The sequence below is a fragment of the Adiantum capillus-veneris genome, chromosome 30, assembly GCF_014529385.1.
Source record: "Adiantum capillus-veneris isolate H3 chromosome 30, ASM1452938v2, whole genome shotgun sequence".
Lineage (NCBI taxonomy): Eukaryota > Viridiplantae > Streptophyta > Polypodiopsida > Polypodiales > Pteridaceae > Adiantum > Adiantum capillus-veneris.
Genome location: NC_140960.1, coordinates 2,965,322 through 2,984,097, shown reverse-complemented (window position 1 = coordinate 2,984,097; position 18,776 = coordinate 2,965,322). Strand labels below are relative to the sequence as shown.

Genomic DNA, 18,776 nt, shown 5'->3' with positions numbered 1-18,776 from the left:
TACCCATAATATACATTTGCAATCGATGCCTGGTTTGGATCTAGAGTCGTTCATCGAGGACGCTAAATTGATTCATAAAGGCAAGACCTTTGCATACGAGCTAGGTGTTATAAAAAAGGGATCACAGTCTGAGGTGAGCAAGGCATTAGGAGATGCAGGAAAAAGGTGTCTTTGCAGGTATGCACAGCTGGTGATTCCAATGAAAAATGAATTTAAAAAAGATACTAGCAATACCATTGCTTGTGTTAGATGGTTGTGGATGCGCAAGTTTAACATAAAAGGGGTCAGGAGCTTACAGGAATGCTCAAAATTGAAAAAATAAAGCATATTTTTAACCCAATACAGATAGCACGTAACTTTAGGAGCAGAGTCTACCAAGATTTGACCTAGTTCTTGGAGTATGGCGAGGGATACTTTCCTCCGAGCGAGGAGAAGCCATACAACGATGCTATGAAGGAAAGAGAGTCAAGAGCACGTAGAGGCACACAATTATCTACAGTAGCAGAGTCTAGTGTCCAAAGACTTGAATTGGGGGTTTTGAAACAACTACTCAGGTATCATGATACGTACCTACACAATTGCATAATACATATTGCCCATCATTCAAGTTTGTTCTATATGACCTTTATGATATTACTTTGCAGATGGAGCAGTCTAGGGAGGCATCAGGTTCACAGGGAGCGGCCCGTAAAAGTGAGAAGCATGAGTATGTTTGACAAAGGTCCTCGAGGTGAACAATTTTTCATTCGCTTTGAGTGTTTTTGGTGATCAGGAAAGAGAAGTGGAATGTCAGCTAAGGAGGTGATCGATTTTGCAACTAGTTTAGAAACAAAAATATTGCATGTTTTGGACCTGCCAATGGTTACATACCCATCAACCGGTATGTGAAAAACTTTGAAGGGAGTCACGGTGCATTTCGAAATCTAACTTGTTATGTTTGAGGGTATTTGCAGAGAGCGACACCGACCATATTCAAATTGTGCATTTCGATTTGGAGAAGACAAATGATGACTTGAAGAAGGCATTGTTGAGCTCTGTGAGGCCACACGTAGTGGAGAAGTGTCTTTGTCCGTTGCGTGATGGGTCACCTATGGATTCTGCAGTGAGCGCTTCCAATATTTTCTTGCCTAGCAATGCAACTGTGTATGGGTTGTCAGACTCTACAGTGCCGGATTGGAATAAAATAGAGGTGTGCAAGTTTGGCCAGCTTGCTCGTCTAGCATTGTCAACATCTCATCACAAGGTGTGTTCGTAGTTGTTTGCCAATCAAACAGTTATGGAATGGTACATGATATCGCTGCTCTGTTGGATGGCATGAAGACCACGTGAATGTGGTTGTCTGCAAGACACCAATATGCAAGAAGGACTATAAGAATGTGCGCACATTGCTCGTGTTTGCAATGAGAAAACAACACGCTTGGACATTAGAGGCGATTGACATACCATCAGACGACGCCTGGTCCAATTCACTAGAGAAGAGTAATTGGACGAAAGAGGATGATGGGACACCTATGCAAGGTACACTTTGATGCCACTTGTACTTAGTGTAGTTTTTTGGTTGTCTTTGACTATTGTTTAACGTGCAGGAGGTATGGAACGTGGACATTGGTTTCTTTGGCAACTACTTGATCAATACACAAAAACAACGTTGTAGTACAATATGGAGGTGATTGTGGGGCGATGGCTTTGTTGGGGAGCCAGATGGGACAAACTATGACAATATTCGAGGGTGACGAGGGATTCTCCCACAAAATGCACTCTATTCTTGAAATGCAAGCTCAACGACTAACAGAGATTCAAGAGCGAATAAAAACTTGCAAAGGAGGTGGATTGTGCACTGTAGACAACATCGTTGATGGAGCCACAACCAAACATTGTGGAATTAGATAATCTCTCCACAAACCTAGAGTAGATGCTTCAAATATCTCCTCATATAGTGTGGAGTTGATATTTCTTTGTAAATCGTTGTGAACGATTGCTTTTGACAGTCTTTTCAATATAGAAATGGTTATTCAATAGGTCTTTGTAAAGTGGAATCCATTTAATTTGATTGATACATGAATTAAGAGAATTTGATTAAGTGGATTAAGAGAATGTTAACGTTTTCTCAATAAACTTGTAGTCAAAGAGGTTCTCTTGTCTCTATATTTCAAGAACATGGCAATGAGTTATGTTTTTCTTTGTTAACTTGTTGTTCACGTCTCTCCCACAACCCCCATCATCAACCATCAGGTGTGGGAGGGAGCTTTTTGTCTAATGTTAAGAAATCGAGCTAAAAAGACAAAGAGAAAGCTTTTTCAATAGATTAATTGGTAGGTGTGTTTTCTTAAGAAAGCTCCCTCGTAGGTTCCCTCCAAAAGCTCTCTCCTCGCCTATACTCCGATCTCAAAACCTTAGATACTATTTATGAATAGAGTGAGCTTGTGGTTCTAGTCACGAAGGAAGAATGTTGGGGACCAAATGAGACAATAGCAAAGTCATCACCTCCATAAGAAATTGATGAATTCGATGAGAAATTGATGTTGCTATGAGAAGTGGTCAAACCATGGAAGGAAAGATCTTGTTCCTCCACCTCTATCCACCATAGCATGGGAATGTAGAGATGAAAATGTACAACTCCACCTCATGACGATAAGACGAATAGTTGTTTAACCTAACGGATGCGACCAAGCTACACATGAGAGTTTGAGTCCAAGTCTAATGTTGTGCCTATTCCGTCAATGGACCCACAACAACAACTCCTGAGAACACTAGTAACACAAAAGTGCCAATAATTTGTGTTCTACTTTCAATTAATCTGCTTAAAATGTAACCAAATCTATGGATGGATCTTTCACAAACTAAAACAATTACTTAGTATTGTACTAAACATGGTCTTGATCTGAAATTCCTTGAGCATGCCCAAAGGAAGAAAGGAAAATTAGTTCCCAACCACAAAATTTCCAATAAGGATGATAATGCCTTGCTACCCCAAATAACCACCCTTGGTTATACGTACTTCAAGTCACTTTGGGCGATGGAAGTAGGCACCATGGACCAAATTAGAAAATAGCATTGCGGGCATGAGCCAATTGCTTCACTAATAGGATGACTATTTCAAAAGGTGATCCTTCGCTAGTGGCCTTAGATCGTTCTCACTAAGAACTCTAATTAACACTATTACATACACCATCAATTCCTAACACATGGTTTATTTTTCCCAAACTCTTATGTTGTTAAATGAAAATGAAATATTTCTGTTATAATACAAATCTCCACCACCTGGGCTACATCCCTCCGTACGGATAATAGTGTTCATTTTTGCATTTCACCTCGAAAGTTCTTGGTAAAAAACACCATTGTTTTAGAAATTTAAGCAAATTACACTAAAGTACACATCTAGCATTTCACTGGACTAAATCTAAATTGAAAGTTTTGCATAATGACGATTTTTTTAGTGCTTTGCTGGAGCAAACAACTAAGTTGGACAGGGATTATTCAAAACTTGAGAGACATTGTGCCCACCAAGATTGACGCTGTCACAACAAGAATATTGCTTGAAACATTTGTAATTATCACTGCTGCAATTAGGTGTAGTCCCGACACCATCCATAGGTATGAAGAATAATGTTTGATTACTCTTCTATAGCGACAATATGGAGAAACGCCTATAGTTACACAGGGGCATTGGAAAATGTCAATTACCCAAATTGATTAGTCAAGACCTAAGAGTGTGTCATATATTTGATACAGACGACAAAAGCATTCATTCTTTTGGTATGAGCACTCTTGCATAGTTTACTCACATGCAATGTTGCAGTGAAATATGGGAGAACAGAGGTTCAATTCATATGCTCTGTAGCCCATTCTTTGCTCTGTTGCGGAAAGTGATGCTGCTCCATGGGTCTTGCAGGTAAGGCAACTAGGGGCTGCACAAGCGGATACTCCAATGTCATCGGCTTCGCATGTGAAGCGAGTACCACAGGGCCTTTCTCTAGCTTGCGTTTCACCTTTTTTTTCATTACAACATTTACATCCATCTTGCTTTTCTTTCTTTCAAAACCTTTCCCGGGGACTTCACTCGCTAGGTGATCAGTTCGGGAAGCATCAAACAAAAGCCTCGGACTTCCGAAAGTTGAGTTGAGCTCAGGCTGAAGGGCAACATTGCCTTTAGACTTTCCAAAGGAAGATAGCTCCATGCCTGGTAGGTTCAAGTCTAGCAAAGGAAACCTTGCCCCTTCTGAATCTAATTGCTTTGTGCTAGATCTCGGCCTCTTTTTCGATTCTGATTTGACCTGGAAATATAGAAAGCCTCTTGAGGCTTGTGAGATCAAAACCACTCAATGTATGACACAATTTTAAAGCAGACAATCACGCACAATACTAGCTTTCATCTGCTTCTTCTTTCGCTCCTTTGCACGCTGCACAGCATGTTTGATGCCATTATTGTCCATCCACCCATCAGGCCAAAGCTCTGCAAGCTGGAAAACACGAAGAGAATAGTGTACTAGCAAACACGACTTAAACCCCCCCAAAAAAAACCAGCCACCAAGTCGCATAGCCAACGTACCTCTCCATACAGCTTTCGTATCTGAGGACCTCTATTCTCTTCCAAACCCTGCAAAAATCAACGATTGATTCAACAAAAATGTCATCATTAATGAGATGGTCTAATGACCTTGAGACTCTTACCTCAATGTACTGCTCATACAAATCGCATATCTTATCCTCTGTAGCATGATCCCAACGATACCTTCCTTCAAGCTTCTCAGAAGATCCTCCCAAATGTTGAAAATCATCCGACAAGGGTTCACGATCCTCCAAATCCTGGAAACTGAGTATTAGATGCTGGAGTGTGGATTTCTTTAAGCAAGAGCTCAATTTTTCAAAGACATAGCAATAACTTAATCAACTCACTACCTGTGCTTGCAGTGAATGAACCCTTAATTTCACCATTTCAGTCACTTCTCGCTTTATGTCTTGCACACGACCCTCCTTCTCTTGCAATGCAGACAATCCCGTCTCAATCATCTCTTTCATGTTCCGCTGAGAGTCAACAAAGTGACGACAACAGAAACCACACATACGACTGGTTAACAAATAGGCATTTTGTTTACGACAACAGAAACCACACATTAAGCTGGTTAGAAATAGGCATTTGATGGAGCAAAAACACAGCTCATAACAGCAACAAGAGTGCACAAAATTACAAGCTTAACTCCATGAAAGCGAATAGACAACACAGGCGTTACCTTCAATGTCTTCACATGCACTACATGACCTAAGATACCCATGAGTCGATCAATGAGCTCATCTGTTAACTGCCCCTGTTTGGCCTGCAAGCATGCATGTCCGATGGATATATATAAACACATCGGTGTCTTGAAAGAGCTGAAATAATGGGCCAAACCAGGAAGTCGCCAAGTGGAAAGGGGTTTCATACCACCAATCTTGCAACTTTTGCAAGTTTTAATTTAACATCTGGAGGTAAGCGGTTCCTCTTTCCTTGTTCCGGTTCTTGAGTTATCAACGACTGTGGACACACTGCAGCAGTTGAAAATGTCCTCAGAAAATATAATGCTCTCTACAAAGCCATTAAAAAACGGGACGGTTTGCAAATTACCTTGACCCACAGCCCCTTCCAGTTCTTGAAATGCCCTCTCCCAAGCTGCCCCTTTGCGGCGCACAGGACTAATTTCTTTACCAATGGAAGGAGATGATTTCTGGAGGTCCAAAAAGATAATACCTTGGTCACGGCATGATATTAAACAAGAAACACATGGGAATGTCTTGTATGCAAAGATTGGTAGCTATCAGGATTTCTAACAACTGCAGAAACTCACAGTATGTGCTCGTTTCAGCACCCCGGTAGGACCAGATGCTTCCCTGCTACTTTCCAGAGAGTTGACTTTTTGGGCAGACTTGACTTTGCTAAGGCTTGAAGTACTTGCTGCTCTTTGACCTTTGAAATCCTCCCAATCTGATGTATTAAAGAGCTGTATCTCACCAGTGTTCACAGGAGAAACATGAGCATGTGATCTTTCTGCCACAACACCACTGTGTCTATGTTCTGTCTTGTCATTCGTAGTGTCATGATCACTAATAGCCCTTTCTTTTGTTCCTTTCTTATCCTGTTTTGGCAGAGTGTCTTGGGCCTCTTTTTTCTTTCTCTGAGAAGTTTGCTTGTTTGAAGTGGAGATAACTAACTGCATGTCAGAGGAATCTGTAAGCCCAACTATTGGTGTAGAGTTCGTCCTGGCTGCATCTTCTGAATGTACAGCTGCTTTTACTCGCTTGATCTCACCAGCTTCAAGGCTGAGCTTTTTAACATCTCTTCTTTTCCGCTTTTTAGGAGCAACTTCTACTGAAGCAGCATTCTCAACTCTGCAACAGCATGAAAAAAAGTTTGGTGCTAACCTAAAGAAAAAGCACGATAACCTGATGTTAAATGTAAACAAACACAAGTATCGATTGCTCATAAAGACAAGTTTTAAAATCATTCTTTCATAAAGAATGATCAATATCCAGAACAAACTTGCGAAGGGACACTTCTGACACTCATCCGTAACAGCTGCTTCACCATCATGGCTAGTGTGAATCTAACTTGATAAGAAATTCTCTAAACTTTGATACAATGAAGAAACCCCTAATTACAGCCATCAATACGTCGCCAGATTTAGCAAAGACGTGTCCCTCCATAACTGTGCCTCAACCGCTCATGGCTATGGCAGTTCACAATAGAGCTTAACACACACAATTTAACAAAGGCCCTAGTTCTCAGAGATGTAGACAGCCCTGAACTCTTAGGAAGCAATGGTAAACATGATGAAGATAAGGGTAGATAGGGGTTTAGTCTGCAAAAACAGAGAAGCAATTCTACTGACAAAAATCTATGTAGATAGAGTATACAGAATAGAGCCTACCACACTATCAGTAGCCAACCACTATACAATTGCCTTTATTTGAGTGATGCTTGTGGTTCTTGGCTCACAACCCAGTGTGGCTACTTCTTTCTTTTCTTTCTTTGAGAAAAGACAATTCTATATTACTGAGTACTGTGGATAGTTGAAGACGCTTGGGTCAGCCTGTCCTCAAGGAGCCGTACAACTCAAAACATATGTATAAGGACTCCCAGCTCAGGGTGGTCTGTAGGAGTCATACAGTATGAACCAGGGCGGTGGAGAATAATGCCCAAGTAACCCGGTCCTGTGACACTGTAAGGAACGTAGTGGTGCATGCACATAGTCTCAAGAGAGTGTGGCGGCTCCTCAGCTGCCCTGGAGGAGCCAGCTGAAGTATTCCACTGACTACGAAGAGTGTGAACTAACTCATTCCAGATACAACTAAGTGTATCCACGGAAGTGGAAGACTGACCACCAATAACATGGACGCATCTAGCTTTCCAGATCATCCACAAGGTGACTGCAACTACGGTAGCGAAAATGAGCTCATGTGAGTGAGACTCAAAAGCACGTATAGTAAATGGCAACAAGGCATAGTCACGAGGGACGCCTTTTTTTGGGCTTCCCGTCCCCACTTGCCATCCCGCCCTCTTTTTTACACTAAAAATCCATTTGAGCCCTGTCTCCCCACCCCACTCCTCGGGACGCGTCCCTTGTGACTATGACACAAAGCAACGGAGGCCTCAAAATCTCAAACCTTCTTACATGTTTAGGCCCTAACAAAATCCCAAGTCACAGACGTACATATAAAGCGGTTAATTATGGATGTGTCAAAAACACCAAAAAGGTTAATACTAACAAACTTCGAGCAAGTCTATGAGGCCACTCGGGTAGCTATCAAGTATATCACTATCTTGTTAAGCATATTCCAAGACTCGATTTGGGCATGTCTAATCTCCTGTAAACTCACATATAGCCAAAGTTAAAAGCTTTCAAATGTAAGGATCATAAACATGGGCTGACATAGTCGGCCATCCTTCCACTCAATGTACATCGTCAAAATGCATTTCTTGCATGTTTCCTCCAGGACTCATACGGTTAACCAAGTCCACTCCTCTTCCAAGGCCCATTGTAGACAACTTGAAAACATGAGGTCGTTGCCCAACACCCATTGACCAAGGACAAGAACACTACGTAGGTAGGGATATCGACTCTTACACTTGAGTTTTAATATTGACTCAAGACCCATAGATTTAATACCCTTTTGTTTTTTTTACTGTTTTCAAGCTTTGTTGCATTCGATGCTTGTCAAATAGTGGAGTAATGGTATCGAGAAAACCAAAAACCTCTTCTTCTCCCAAGGGAGTGTTTGGAGAAGAGCAAAAACCCATGAGCTTATCCATCACTATATCTGATTGGCATGAGCCCCTTGGAAAGGATTGGTTGGTCGAGAGTTTGGCAAGGTTCGTGTCCATTGTCATCAAATGCCAGTGTAACAAACTTGGACACCCCAAGTCTAGATTCTACCGCGACACAGCAGAGATTCACTTTAAAACTGTTCACAAAAGTTGACACGGCCCGGGGTAGTTCCGTGCCAAGAGGTATTGGCCCCAAAGACTGCGCCCCTTTCGGTATTTCTTTTAATATAATCTTGGTGCAAAGTACAAGGGAGTCTGCGGGGACTCACACTCAGACTCTGTGTCCAAATGCTCTAAGTAATGAGGGCCCAACAGACATTTATTGTTAGAAGGGATGAAGAGCCCCAAAAATCTCAAACTCGAAAGCTCTTTAACTCAAAAGCAACTATAATCCAAAAGCTGCCCAAAAATCAGCCAGCCTAAGAACAGCAAGTGCAAATTACGGAGAATTGTATGGATTGCCACGTCATCAACGCGTTTTACAAAAATCGTACGAACTGCCACGTGTCAGCCTGTCTGCGTGATTTCCGGCGGGTTTTCCTGCTGCAGCCTATCGACGCATTTCTCTACGTGTCCGAGGGCTTGCCACTTCACCAATTTGTGACATACCCCCCTCTTGAAAGAATTATAATCGCCCTCGATTACGCCTGCAAAACAGACAAAGGCCATAAACTGTCTTAGTAGACACTGGTTGTTAGTACCGACGCACTAGACACAACACATCTAGCACTTGTACAAATCGACAGTCACATCATCTGACATCACAGGGCATCACATGACAAATCACATATAAAGTCATTCCAAATCTCAGACCATGATTAATCGGCAACGTATTTAGTAATCGCATCTAGATCCAATCGGGACCTTACGGATGCCCGATTAACTAATCCTTATTGCAATCATGACTATAGAGATTTATGAGACCGAAATGCTGCACTCATTTCGTCTCTAAGTTCTTGCACTCAAAGTTAAGTACAAATCAATCATATTCATTTTCGGGAATTCCAGTTCATAAAGTCATACAACAAAATACTCTCAACCCATCGGTATCCTTGAAACCCAAAGGGGGACATCAGTGACTCTATTCAAAATCAGGGTAATCCGTTGACAAAGGAGCGAAGTGACTCTCCTCTTGTGCAAACCCGCTGCACTAGATTCACCCATGCTGAAATCGGGGTTCTATTGGAGTAGACTATGCTAAACCAAATGCTTCATGGTAAAGTTCCAAAATCTGAGGAGTATCTGCTAGGTCCTCCTCCATCCACTTCGCATCCAATGCAGGATAGTTCTTGAACAATCACTTTACCTTTTATCTTTCTGTCCTTGTGTGCCAATATCTGTTCTAGAACGAGTATCTCCTCGCTTTCCTCCACTCCGGGTTGCTCATCTGGCTCCCCATTATCGGGCACATCGCCTTTAAAAGGCTTCAATAGATTCACATGAAATACATTGTGAATCTTCCAAGTATCGAGCAGCTTCAGTCTAAAGGAGACATCAATTATCTTCCCTTTTATCTGGAGAGGCCCATAGTACCTCATGCTAAGCTTTGGAAAAAGCCGCCCCTTTCCTTTTTTCTTTCTTAGGCGTCTTCCTTTAATTTCAAATCGCGACGGTGTCGATCTGCTGCCTTCTTGTGTCTTTCCTGAGATTTCGCTAAAGCCTCTGCACCTTGGCAAAAGCAGTGTCCAAGTCTCTCGTGTACTGGTCGGCTTCAAAAATCTTATCTTTCATGCTAAGGCAGTGTCCAAGTCCCTCGTGTACTGGTCCCTCGTGTACTGGTCGGCTTCAAAAATCTTATCTTTCATGCTAAGGAAGGGTGGAACCTTCCGAGCACCTTCAATGATCTCAAATGGCACCTTCCCCGTCGAAGAGTGGATCGTGTTATTATAGGCAAATTCCACCAAGGGTAAAAAAAATTCCCATTGAGTCTTCTGATCCTAAATGTAAGACTTCAATAAATCCAATATAACTGAATTTGCAATCTCAGATTGCCTATCTGTCTGTGGGTGGAATGATGACGAGAACTGCAACCGTGTGCCAATGTTCTCCCAAATAGCCTTCCAAAACAAACTCATGAATCGGGGATCTCTCTCAAAGACTATTGTCTCGGGCATGCCATGTGATCTGAAAATCTACGCAATGAACAATCTCGCTTAATGATCCGGCTTGACTGTTTTCTTCATTGGATAAAGTGAGCTTGCTTGCTAAATCTGTCAATGACAGTCCAAATGCCATCATGCCCACTCTGTGTCTTTGGGAGATCAAAAATGAAATCCATTGCAATACTTTCCCAGGGGCGGGTGGAATGGGTAAAGGCTGTAACAATCCCTGTGCTTTATGCCTGTCAAACTTGACCTTGTGGCATACCAAGCAACTGCGTACAAAGTCATCCACATCCTTCTTGAGTCTCGGCCAAAAGAAGTAACGCTCCACACCTTTCAAGGTGGTGTCGATGCCGCGGTGACCCGTAAAAGGTGGACAATGGCATTCAGTCAGAACCTTTTCCCTCAATGGTTGTGTCACGCACAACATCGTTTTCTTCATCAAGTAGCCATCCTGTATGGAATATCTAGCTACTACCTCCCCATTTTGTATTCGAGTGAATACATTTGAAAAATCCGGATTTGTGGCGTACTGATCGACCATGTCCTCGAAGCTTCTATGATGAATCACGGAAATAGCCAAGACTAATGGCTTCCGAGACAAAGCATCTAGTTCTTTTGTCCTTGAACATGGACAATTTGTAAGTGAAATTGTGACAAAATGTTAGCCCACCGTATCTGCTTTTCTAAAAGCTGCTTCTGTGACAAGAAGTAGCGTAAACTCTGATGACCAGTGAAGAACATAAAATCGGCTCCAAGTAGGTAATGTCGCCACTGAGTAAGAGCATGGATCATTGCCAAAAGCTCTGTCTCATAGATCTATGCTGTCAATTCTGGCCTTGAAAACAATTGGCTTTCATAGGTAATCACATGGTCTTCTTGCATTAAGACCGCTCCCAGACTACGACCACATGCATCACAATATACTTCAAATGACTTTTGCAAATCCGGCAAAGTCAATACTCGTCCAGTAGTCAACTTCTCTTTCTGTGTCTGAAAGGCAGTCACCTCTGTGGATCCCCACGAGAAAGGGACTACTTTCTGTGTTAGAATGTGCAAAGGGGAAGCTACCTCTTCAAACTTTCGAATGAACCACCGGTAGTAAGAACACAAGCCCAAGAAGCTTCTAACTTCATGAACATTCTTTAAGTCAGGCCAATCACATATAGTCTCAATCTTGGTCAGGTCCATCTATACTCCTGTTGCTGAGACGATGTGTCCCAAAAAGTGTATCTCCGGCAAGAAAAATTCACTCTTTTTGGCATTGATAACTAGCTTGTGATCTTGCAATGCCTGAAAGACCTGTAGCAGATGGTGTCTATGTTCTGTTTCATCCTTGGAGAAGACTATAATGTCATCAAACAAAGTGCCGGCCAATGATCTATACTCTCTGAAAACCCTATCCATCATTGGGTTCAAAGTTGCTGGAGCATTTGTAAGGCCAAAAGGCATCACCAAAAATTCATATAAACCAAAGCTCGTCCGAAAGGCTGTCTTGTAGACATCTCTCGGCACGATTTGGATCTGATGATATCCGCTTTTCAAATCAATCTTGCTCAAACAAGAGGATCCATGTAGTCGGTCAAGAATATCATCAACCCTTGGAATCGGAAATCTGTTCTTGATGGTGAGTTTGTAATCAATACACATTCTTCAAGATCCGTCTTTCTTTAAAACCAACAAAACTGGAGAGCAGTAGGGTGAAGTACTCGGCTGGATAAGACCCTTTTCCAGAAGGTCTTTCACTTGGTTCATAATCTCTTCATTCTAGGCTCGGCTAACATGGTAAGGTGGCCGGTTCGGTGGTGTGCTTTCAAGTATCAGATCAATGTATGATCCTCACGTCGAGATGGAGGCAGCTCGCCTAGCAGGCCCTCAGAGAAGCAATGGGCATGAGTGTGGAGAAAATATTTGCGTTCTCTATCCAGTTCAAACATGTTCGTTCTGTGTTCATCATTTAACTCTTTCAAGTAGATCGAGTAAACAAAGAGACTGGATTTCATTAATTTGGAAATGGCCAAAGCCGATACAATAGGGACGGACTCGCCCTTCAATTTTACATCAAGTACAATTTTTCGGCCCTTTGTATTTGTCAAAGTCGCTTTCTTTGCCCGATAATCGACCACAGCGTTGTTCTTATGGTACCAAGAGACTCCTAGGAGGACGTCACAACCTTCCAAGGGCATTATGTAAAAGTCCTCGTGCCCCAAATACCCCTGACAATGCAATCGAAGTTTGCCAATGACAGGTGTAATGGCTATGTCCTGTCCGGGTGCCACTAGAACTACGTCTGTTGATGGTCCCAATTCGGGTGAAATGAAATTGGCCTTGGCTCCTCCATCAAAGAAAATCAAGGCTTCTTGATCTTTCACTTTGCCCCAAGCTCGGCAAAGTTCTATACTTTCATCAATCAAGCTTGGGTCAGTACCCATGCAATCTGGAACTAGTCCTGCTTTCATCTTGCCTTTTCTGCCACGTTCCTCTGCTGCTCTCAAACTCTCTAGCTTGTCTTCACTTTGTTCTTGTTGTGCCTTTTTGGGGCACTTTGCGGAGATGTGCCCATGTTCCCCGCAACCAAAACACTTCCCTTCTTTGATGTAATTGGCTCTCTCTCGAAGAGTGAGCCAGGGTCGTGTATCCTTATCATTCTTTTCTTGGGAACTCTTTCTCTTTCTACTTTCATTGTTAGAGGTCTGTTGGGTTCTCTGAGTCAAGATCTCATCAGTGGGGTAAGTCAAATTTCCCGAATGTATCGCAAAACCCTGTTTCGCATGACCCATCAATTCTTGAATAGAATTTGATTTTTGTTGCACGCATTAGTCTCAGATCTCTGTAGGGAGTCCACAGCAGAACCGCTCAATCTATTCCTTATAGGAGACCTTAAATGAAGAGGTTGGTAGAAAAGAGTTCCCGCAATAAGCGTCCAAAGAATCTCCCTTGGTCATCCGAAGATGATTCCAAGCGGTTCGTGTATCTCGTTCGTACTCCCGAGTCAGCCAAGAAGAAATAAAGAGCCTTTTGAATTTCAACCACTTGACTGGAGCTTCCTTCTTCAGAAGAAGAGTGGACCACCATGTTCGAGCATTTCCTTTGAAGAAAGATGTAGCCCTCCTAATCTTGGAGTGCTTTGAGTAGTGCCCTCCAGAGAAGGCTATGTCAAACTGTTGAATGAAGGCCAAAGCCCTCGGAGCATCTCGAAACCCAGAAAAGGATTCAAATTTAATCCATTGTCCACCTTTGAATTCTTTTACTTTCTTACTTTTGTCTTCAAGGAAGTCATGTTGGTTGGCTATGTAGAAATGCTTCTTCTTTGCATAAAACATATGGTCGTGGGAGTCCGAACTGTCACAAGATGAATCCTCTATAGAACTGTCAGAAATTGGCGAAATCTAGATTTCTTTGCCTTTTTCTTGCCCTTTCCGAAGCTTTGCTTTTTGCTTCACTTTTTGCCTTTTCTATCCTTTTCGCTCGAGTCAGAAGAGCTAGAAGAACTGTCGGAAGAAGAAGAAGAAGAACTCGGTAGTCCTTCAAATCGTACACGCTTCTTTTGCATCTGAAGATTGACAGCCCAAATAACCAGGGTAATCGCTCCCCTTCTTGTGCTTTTTCACTTACTTTTTGAGTGTTCGCGTCCAAAAGCCGACTGATCTGTGTTTGAACCACCTCCTGTAATTCTTACTTTGTAAACATCCTCGGAGAAGGAGGTTTCTTGATTGCCGGTTTGATGTGTGGTTCTGTGGCTTTCTGCCACTGGGTGTGCACTTCTGCAATGGATTGCTAGGACAAAAAATTTCCAAACTGAGGATCCTTCGCAAATTTAATCATCTGCTTTGTGCACTCGTCAATCTGCTGTCGACGTTCCATCTCTTGAAGTTTGTACTGAGTAGACCGAGGTGGCCCGTACTCTTCCACTGTCAAATCATCAACATCTTCTTCGTGATCTCCTCCCGCATTAGCACACGCAGAAGAAGTCGACTGATTCTTGTTGGAATCCGAAAGTGTCGCGAGAGAAGGATCGGATTTTCCCGGTAGAAAAGAGCTAGAAGAACTGTCGGAAGAAGAAGAAGAAGAACTCGGTAGTCCTTCAAATTGTACATGCTTCTTGTGCTTTCTTGCAGATCCAAAAGAAGATTCGACGGCCCAAATAACCAGAATAATTGCTCCCCTTGTTGTGCTTTTTCACTTGCTTTTTGGATTGATTGTTCGTGTCCAAAAGCCGATTGATCTGTGTCTGAACCACCTTCTGTAATACTTGCTCTATAAACATCCTCGGAGAAGGAGGTTTTGTCACAAGACGGGCACCACGTGCCAATAGAAAGGAACAAATTGAACAAACTTTTAGCACTTCAATAACAACTGAACTGAAAGAGAGATGACATGCGACATGCAGTGGCAGAATTCCACCCCAGAGAGTATTGGCCTCAAACCTTGGCGCCCCGTTCGGTATTTCTTTATATTGCATCAACACAGTACAAGCCGGTACTCCAGACTCTGCACCTTCTCTAGGAAGCATGCCAAAGAATGAGCCTTAACCTCATATTTAAAGGCCCTTGGCCTGAAAAAGTGAAAGCCTTCAAAACTCAAAAGCTTTTGGTCCAAACGCAATGCCAAAAAGCTCACTGCGTAAATCACGGAAATCCGTACAGCCTGCCACGTCATCAGCCAATGCAAAACGCGGATATCCATACAATCTGCCACGTCATCATGCCAGCGTAATTTTCCGAAATCTGCCACGTCATCATGTCAGCGCAATTTTGTGTGTGTGGGTCTTGCTTTATTTCCTTTACGTCACTTGGGGCCCCATCGGACGGGGTCCCCATAAGTTGGTAGGACTTCTTCTTTTGTTACTTGTTCTTATTAGGGTTTAGGCCCCTCGGCCAACATGTGCAAGTTGACTCCCTTCTTCAGGGCTTTGACACGTCAGCAGTTTATGACATCTCTCCTTCTTGAAAAAGAGTATTCGTCCGCAATTACAGCATATCTGAAAAAGAGTATTGGATTCCGAGGGTCATTCCGAGGGACAATCAGTTTGCTCTTTTTGTTAAGGAGTTAGCTTCTCCTTTCAGCTCTTTTGATCAAGGAGTTAGCTTCTCCTTTCGTCTAGATCGGAACTCTTGATATTCCGGCGTAGTAAAATTAGCCATCACACCCAGACCGTACTGATCTTCCACGGGTATCTTGATGCACTAAAATTACATACCTAGGCAATCTCATCCAATTAGGAATATTCAGTGATTGGCACATCACAATGCAACACAAATGCTCACATATGCATGTTACAAGACATAGAAACATAAAGCCGCCGATGAACACTCGCCCCGCAAATAACCATCCAGGTCCGGGCCATGAGCTGTTCAACGACTCCCTCATCACTCCTCCCGCAAATAACCTAAAAAGGTCCGGGCCATGAGATATAGAGGCCTTTTACAACCAAACGCCCCCAGAATGCAGCTTGTGTCGTTTGGAGGTGCTGAGAGTAACCACTGCTCAGACTTCTTAATACTCCCACTGTAAATAACCATGCAGGTCCGGGCCATGAGTAACAACAACAATACTCCCCCTGTAAATAACCATGCAGGTCCGGGCCATGAGTAACAACAACAATACTCCCCCCGTAAATGACCACAAGGGTCCAGGCCATGAGTAAAAACAACACTTTTCAATCATTCAATACTCCCCCCGCAAATAACCACAAGGATCCGAGCCATGAGTATGAACAAGCATTCTGTAACATCATTTCTCACTACTCCACCCGGGAGTAAAATCACCAATCAATGAAACCAGTATTAAAACTAGAGTCAAACATTTCAAATCAGCACCAAGACAGGTTCAAAACAGATACCATACATTTCAAACAAATTCCAAACAGGATCACCAAACAAGTTCTCAAACAGATTTCAAACTTAAAAAACAATCTCGACATCAGTCGAGCTCGAAAAGTCGACTAACTTTCCATCCTGAAACCTGCACCAAAAATTAGGGTTAGGTTCATTCCATAAGGTCGTAGCCGAGCACAAGATGGTCCATCAGCTCTTGGACAAACAGTGTGCGATGGTAGTCCCAAGATAGCAATCGCACTGGACCTCCAAGGTTATTTGCTCGTGAAGAGACATCTACTAGGAGATGTCAAGAAATTTCAAGTTACAATCTGCTAGGGTTTCCATGGGAAGCATTTCAGGATACCCCACTCTGCCAGAAGTTGCACTCCGAAGGAAGATGCCAGAAACCATATAACTTCGGGCAAAAATTTTCTTGAAAGCTTGCAAAGTCATTGGAGTGTGCGGCTTGGTAGCTATAGAGATGTCACATGACACATCCAACCCTATGTGTCCGTGGACAAGCCACAGCATGACCAAGGTTTAGTCAATCAAGTCAGTCTAGACTAGGAAGTGATTTGGCACTTTTGTGAGTCTGCTCGCAGACCGTGCATGACCACTCACTTAGATTAGATGCATATCCTCTGGTTGCACACAACATGATCATCAACATTTCCATCAGAACCCATCAGGAGCATTTTTACAGTGCATAGACCTATTTTCCCTATTTTTGACATTTTTCACTTCTTATTTTTAAGTGACTTTTGTTGGAAAGTAGGTAGGGCATTTTGCTAAGTTTGTATATAAGCAAACCTAGCGCTAGCACTTTCTGGCAAAAGAGGCAGCAGGAGCACCTTGCTCAACAGGCAACTTCTCAACAAGACCACCCACATCAGCAGAGCTAGCGTTTTTGCATCTGCAAGGACCTAACGTTTCCATCCACATTGGCTTTCACCTGATCTATACGTCTTACTTTCCCTGTACTTTATGACACAAAGTAACTTCACAAATGTAAATAATCTGTGTATAACTTTGTGAAAACCTTCGAGCTTGACTTTTAAAACAAGCAGATAGTCATTTCTGAGACTTGACTATACGCGATTTGCATTAGCCTTCGTGAGAAGGTCGATAGCGTGAGGTTTTATTGAGTTGGGGGATTCTCAAATGTGGAGATCCTTTCGGTGATACAGGTAGCTGGAGCACCCTTTTCGTGACCTCGCCATAGGCTATGTACTAGTGGTTTCTACTTGATGCTTGGGTTCTATTGTTGGCAGTTTATGCATACATATACAGTCTATATTTTGGGTTCTCACTGCTCTACTTCTGGGGAACCTCTGTCAAAATTTTTCCAAGTTATGATGGCTGGTTTTTTGGTCTTTTGAGCCATTTATGTTGTTATGCTGCTGAAATTCTGGCAAAAATCAGAGGATAAGACAGGTGTGCTTTCTTGGGAGCTTCATGGTAGGCTTTAATGGATGATCAAAATGGCCCTCAATTCACTTCTTTTCATTTAACTCAAAGAATCCAAATAAATGTTAATGTGTCCAGGAAGATTTTTTCCAACAACGCATAGTCTTTATGTTCGGGCCAAGAAGATTACGAGAGATCCTGGAATGTCCTTTGCCTGTTGTAATTCCGATGATTAACTATGAAAACTCATTTGATATGCATGTGCTTGTCCTTATCTAAAGTTGAGCTCCATTGAAGTTTCTGGGAATCGAGTCAGTCAAAAGTTTTGGATTCTTGCACGTGTGTTCGAAGGGGTTCTTAAATCATTGAACTTGGGTAGCCATGGCTTTCTCTTATCCGGAGTTTCATGGAAGAAGTGATGAAGATGTGGAAGACTTTTTAGAAATGCATTAGTAACCAGATTCATGACCCGGCGCAGATATTACGCCTTCTCCAAATTTGTTTGAAGAGTGATGCACGAGTTTGGTCCAAAGAATTTGAAGAGGAGTTGCGTGGGGCTGATCCACCCGTAAGGTTGAGTTGGGACAATATAAAGCATGGATTAGAAGTGGAGTTTATGAAGATAGAAGATCTTGACAAAGTGTGGCAAGAAGTACAGTGTTTAGTGCAAAAGGAAGGTGAGCCAATAGATGCGTACATACGAAAGTTTTCATTGGCATGGGAGAGGATGAGGAAAAGAAGGGCTCGTTGCAAGTTTCATGTTTCAGATTTTCCACTAGGGGGTGGGCAATTAAGCTATGACTTGAAAGAGGATTTGACAAGCAAGAAGGCAGATGTTACTTTTAGGCAGCTTATAGAGATGGTGCCTAAGCTAAAGAGACAGTGGAAGAAGATGGTTAATCCAATGGAGAAAGAGCCAAAGAGAGGTTCAGTAAAGGTGTTGGCGATGGATGAGCTACCAGACATTTGTCCAATAGTAGATGTGTGGCACAAAAGAAAAAATATGGGACAAGGTTATGTTGATGGCGGAGCCCAAATATGTATCATAATACACTCATGCGTTGAGAAGATGGGTCTTACAGACTGGGGTGTCAAGGTTTCGGATCAAATTGGCAAACCATCAAAAAGTAAAATGTTTGGGTGTTGTAA

At 42.5% G+C, this 18,776-nt stretch overlaps 1 protein-coding gene across 2 annotated transcripts in view; it reads right to left on the bottom strand.

Moving 5' to 3' along the window:
- Positions 1–3,523: 3,523 nt before the first annotated feature.
- LOC147417442 (ubinuclein-1-like) overlaps positions 3,524–18,776 on the bottom strand; it is a 113,671-nt gene continuing 98,418 nt past the window's right edge. For both annotated transcript variants that reach the window (XM_086506566.1, XM_086506567.1), the window contains 9 exons: positions 5,823–6,363; positions 5,603–5,702; positions 5,423–5,523; positions 5,232–5,315; positions 4,900–5,025; positions 4,672–4,806; positions 4,550–4,597; positions 4,359–4,460; positions 3,524–4,274 (listed from right to left, as the gene is read on the bottom strand). In XM_086506566.1, coding sequence (XP_086362692.1) covers positions 3,822–4,274; positions 4,359–4,460; positions 4,550–4,597; positions 4,672–4,806; positions 4,900–5,025; positions 5,232–5,315; positions 5,423–5,523; positions 5,603–5,702; positions 5,823–6,363 — 1,690 coding nt within the window. In that variant the 3' untranslated portion in view covers positions 3,524–3,821. The remainder of the gene's footprint in view (positions 4,275–4,358; positions 4,461–4,549; positions 4,598–4,671; positions 4,807–4,899; positions 5,026–5,231; positions 5,316–5,422; positions 5,524–5,602; positions 5,703–5,822; positions 6,364–18,776) is intronic.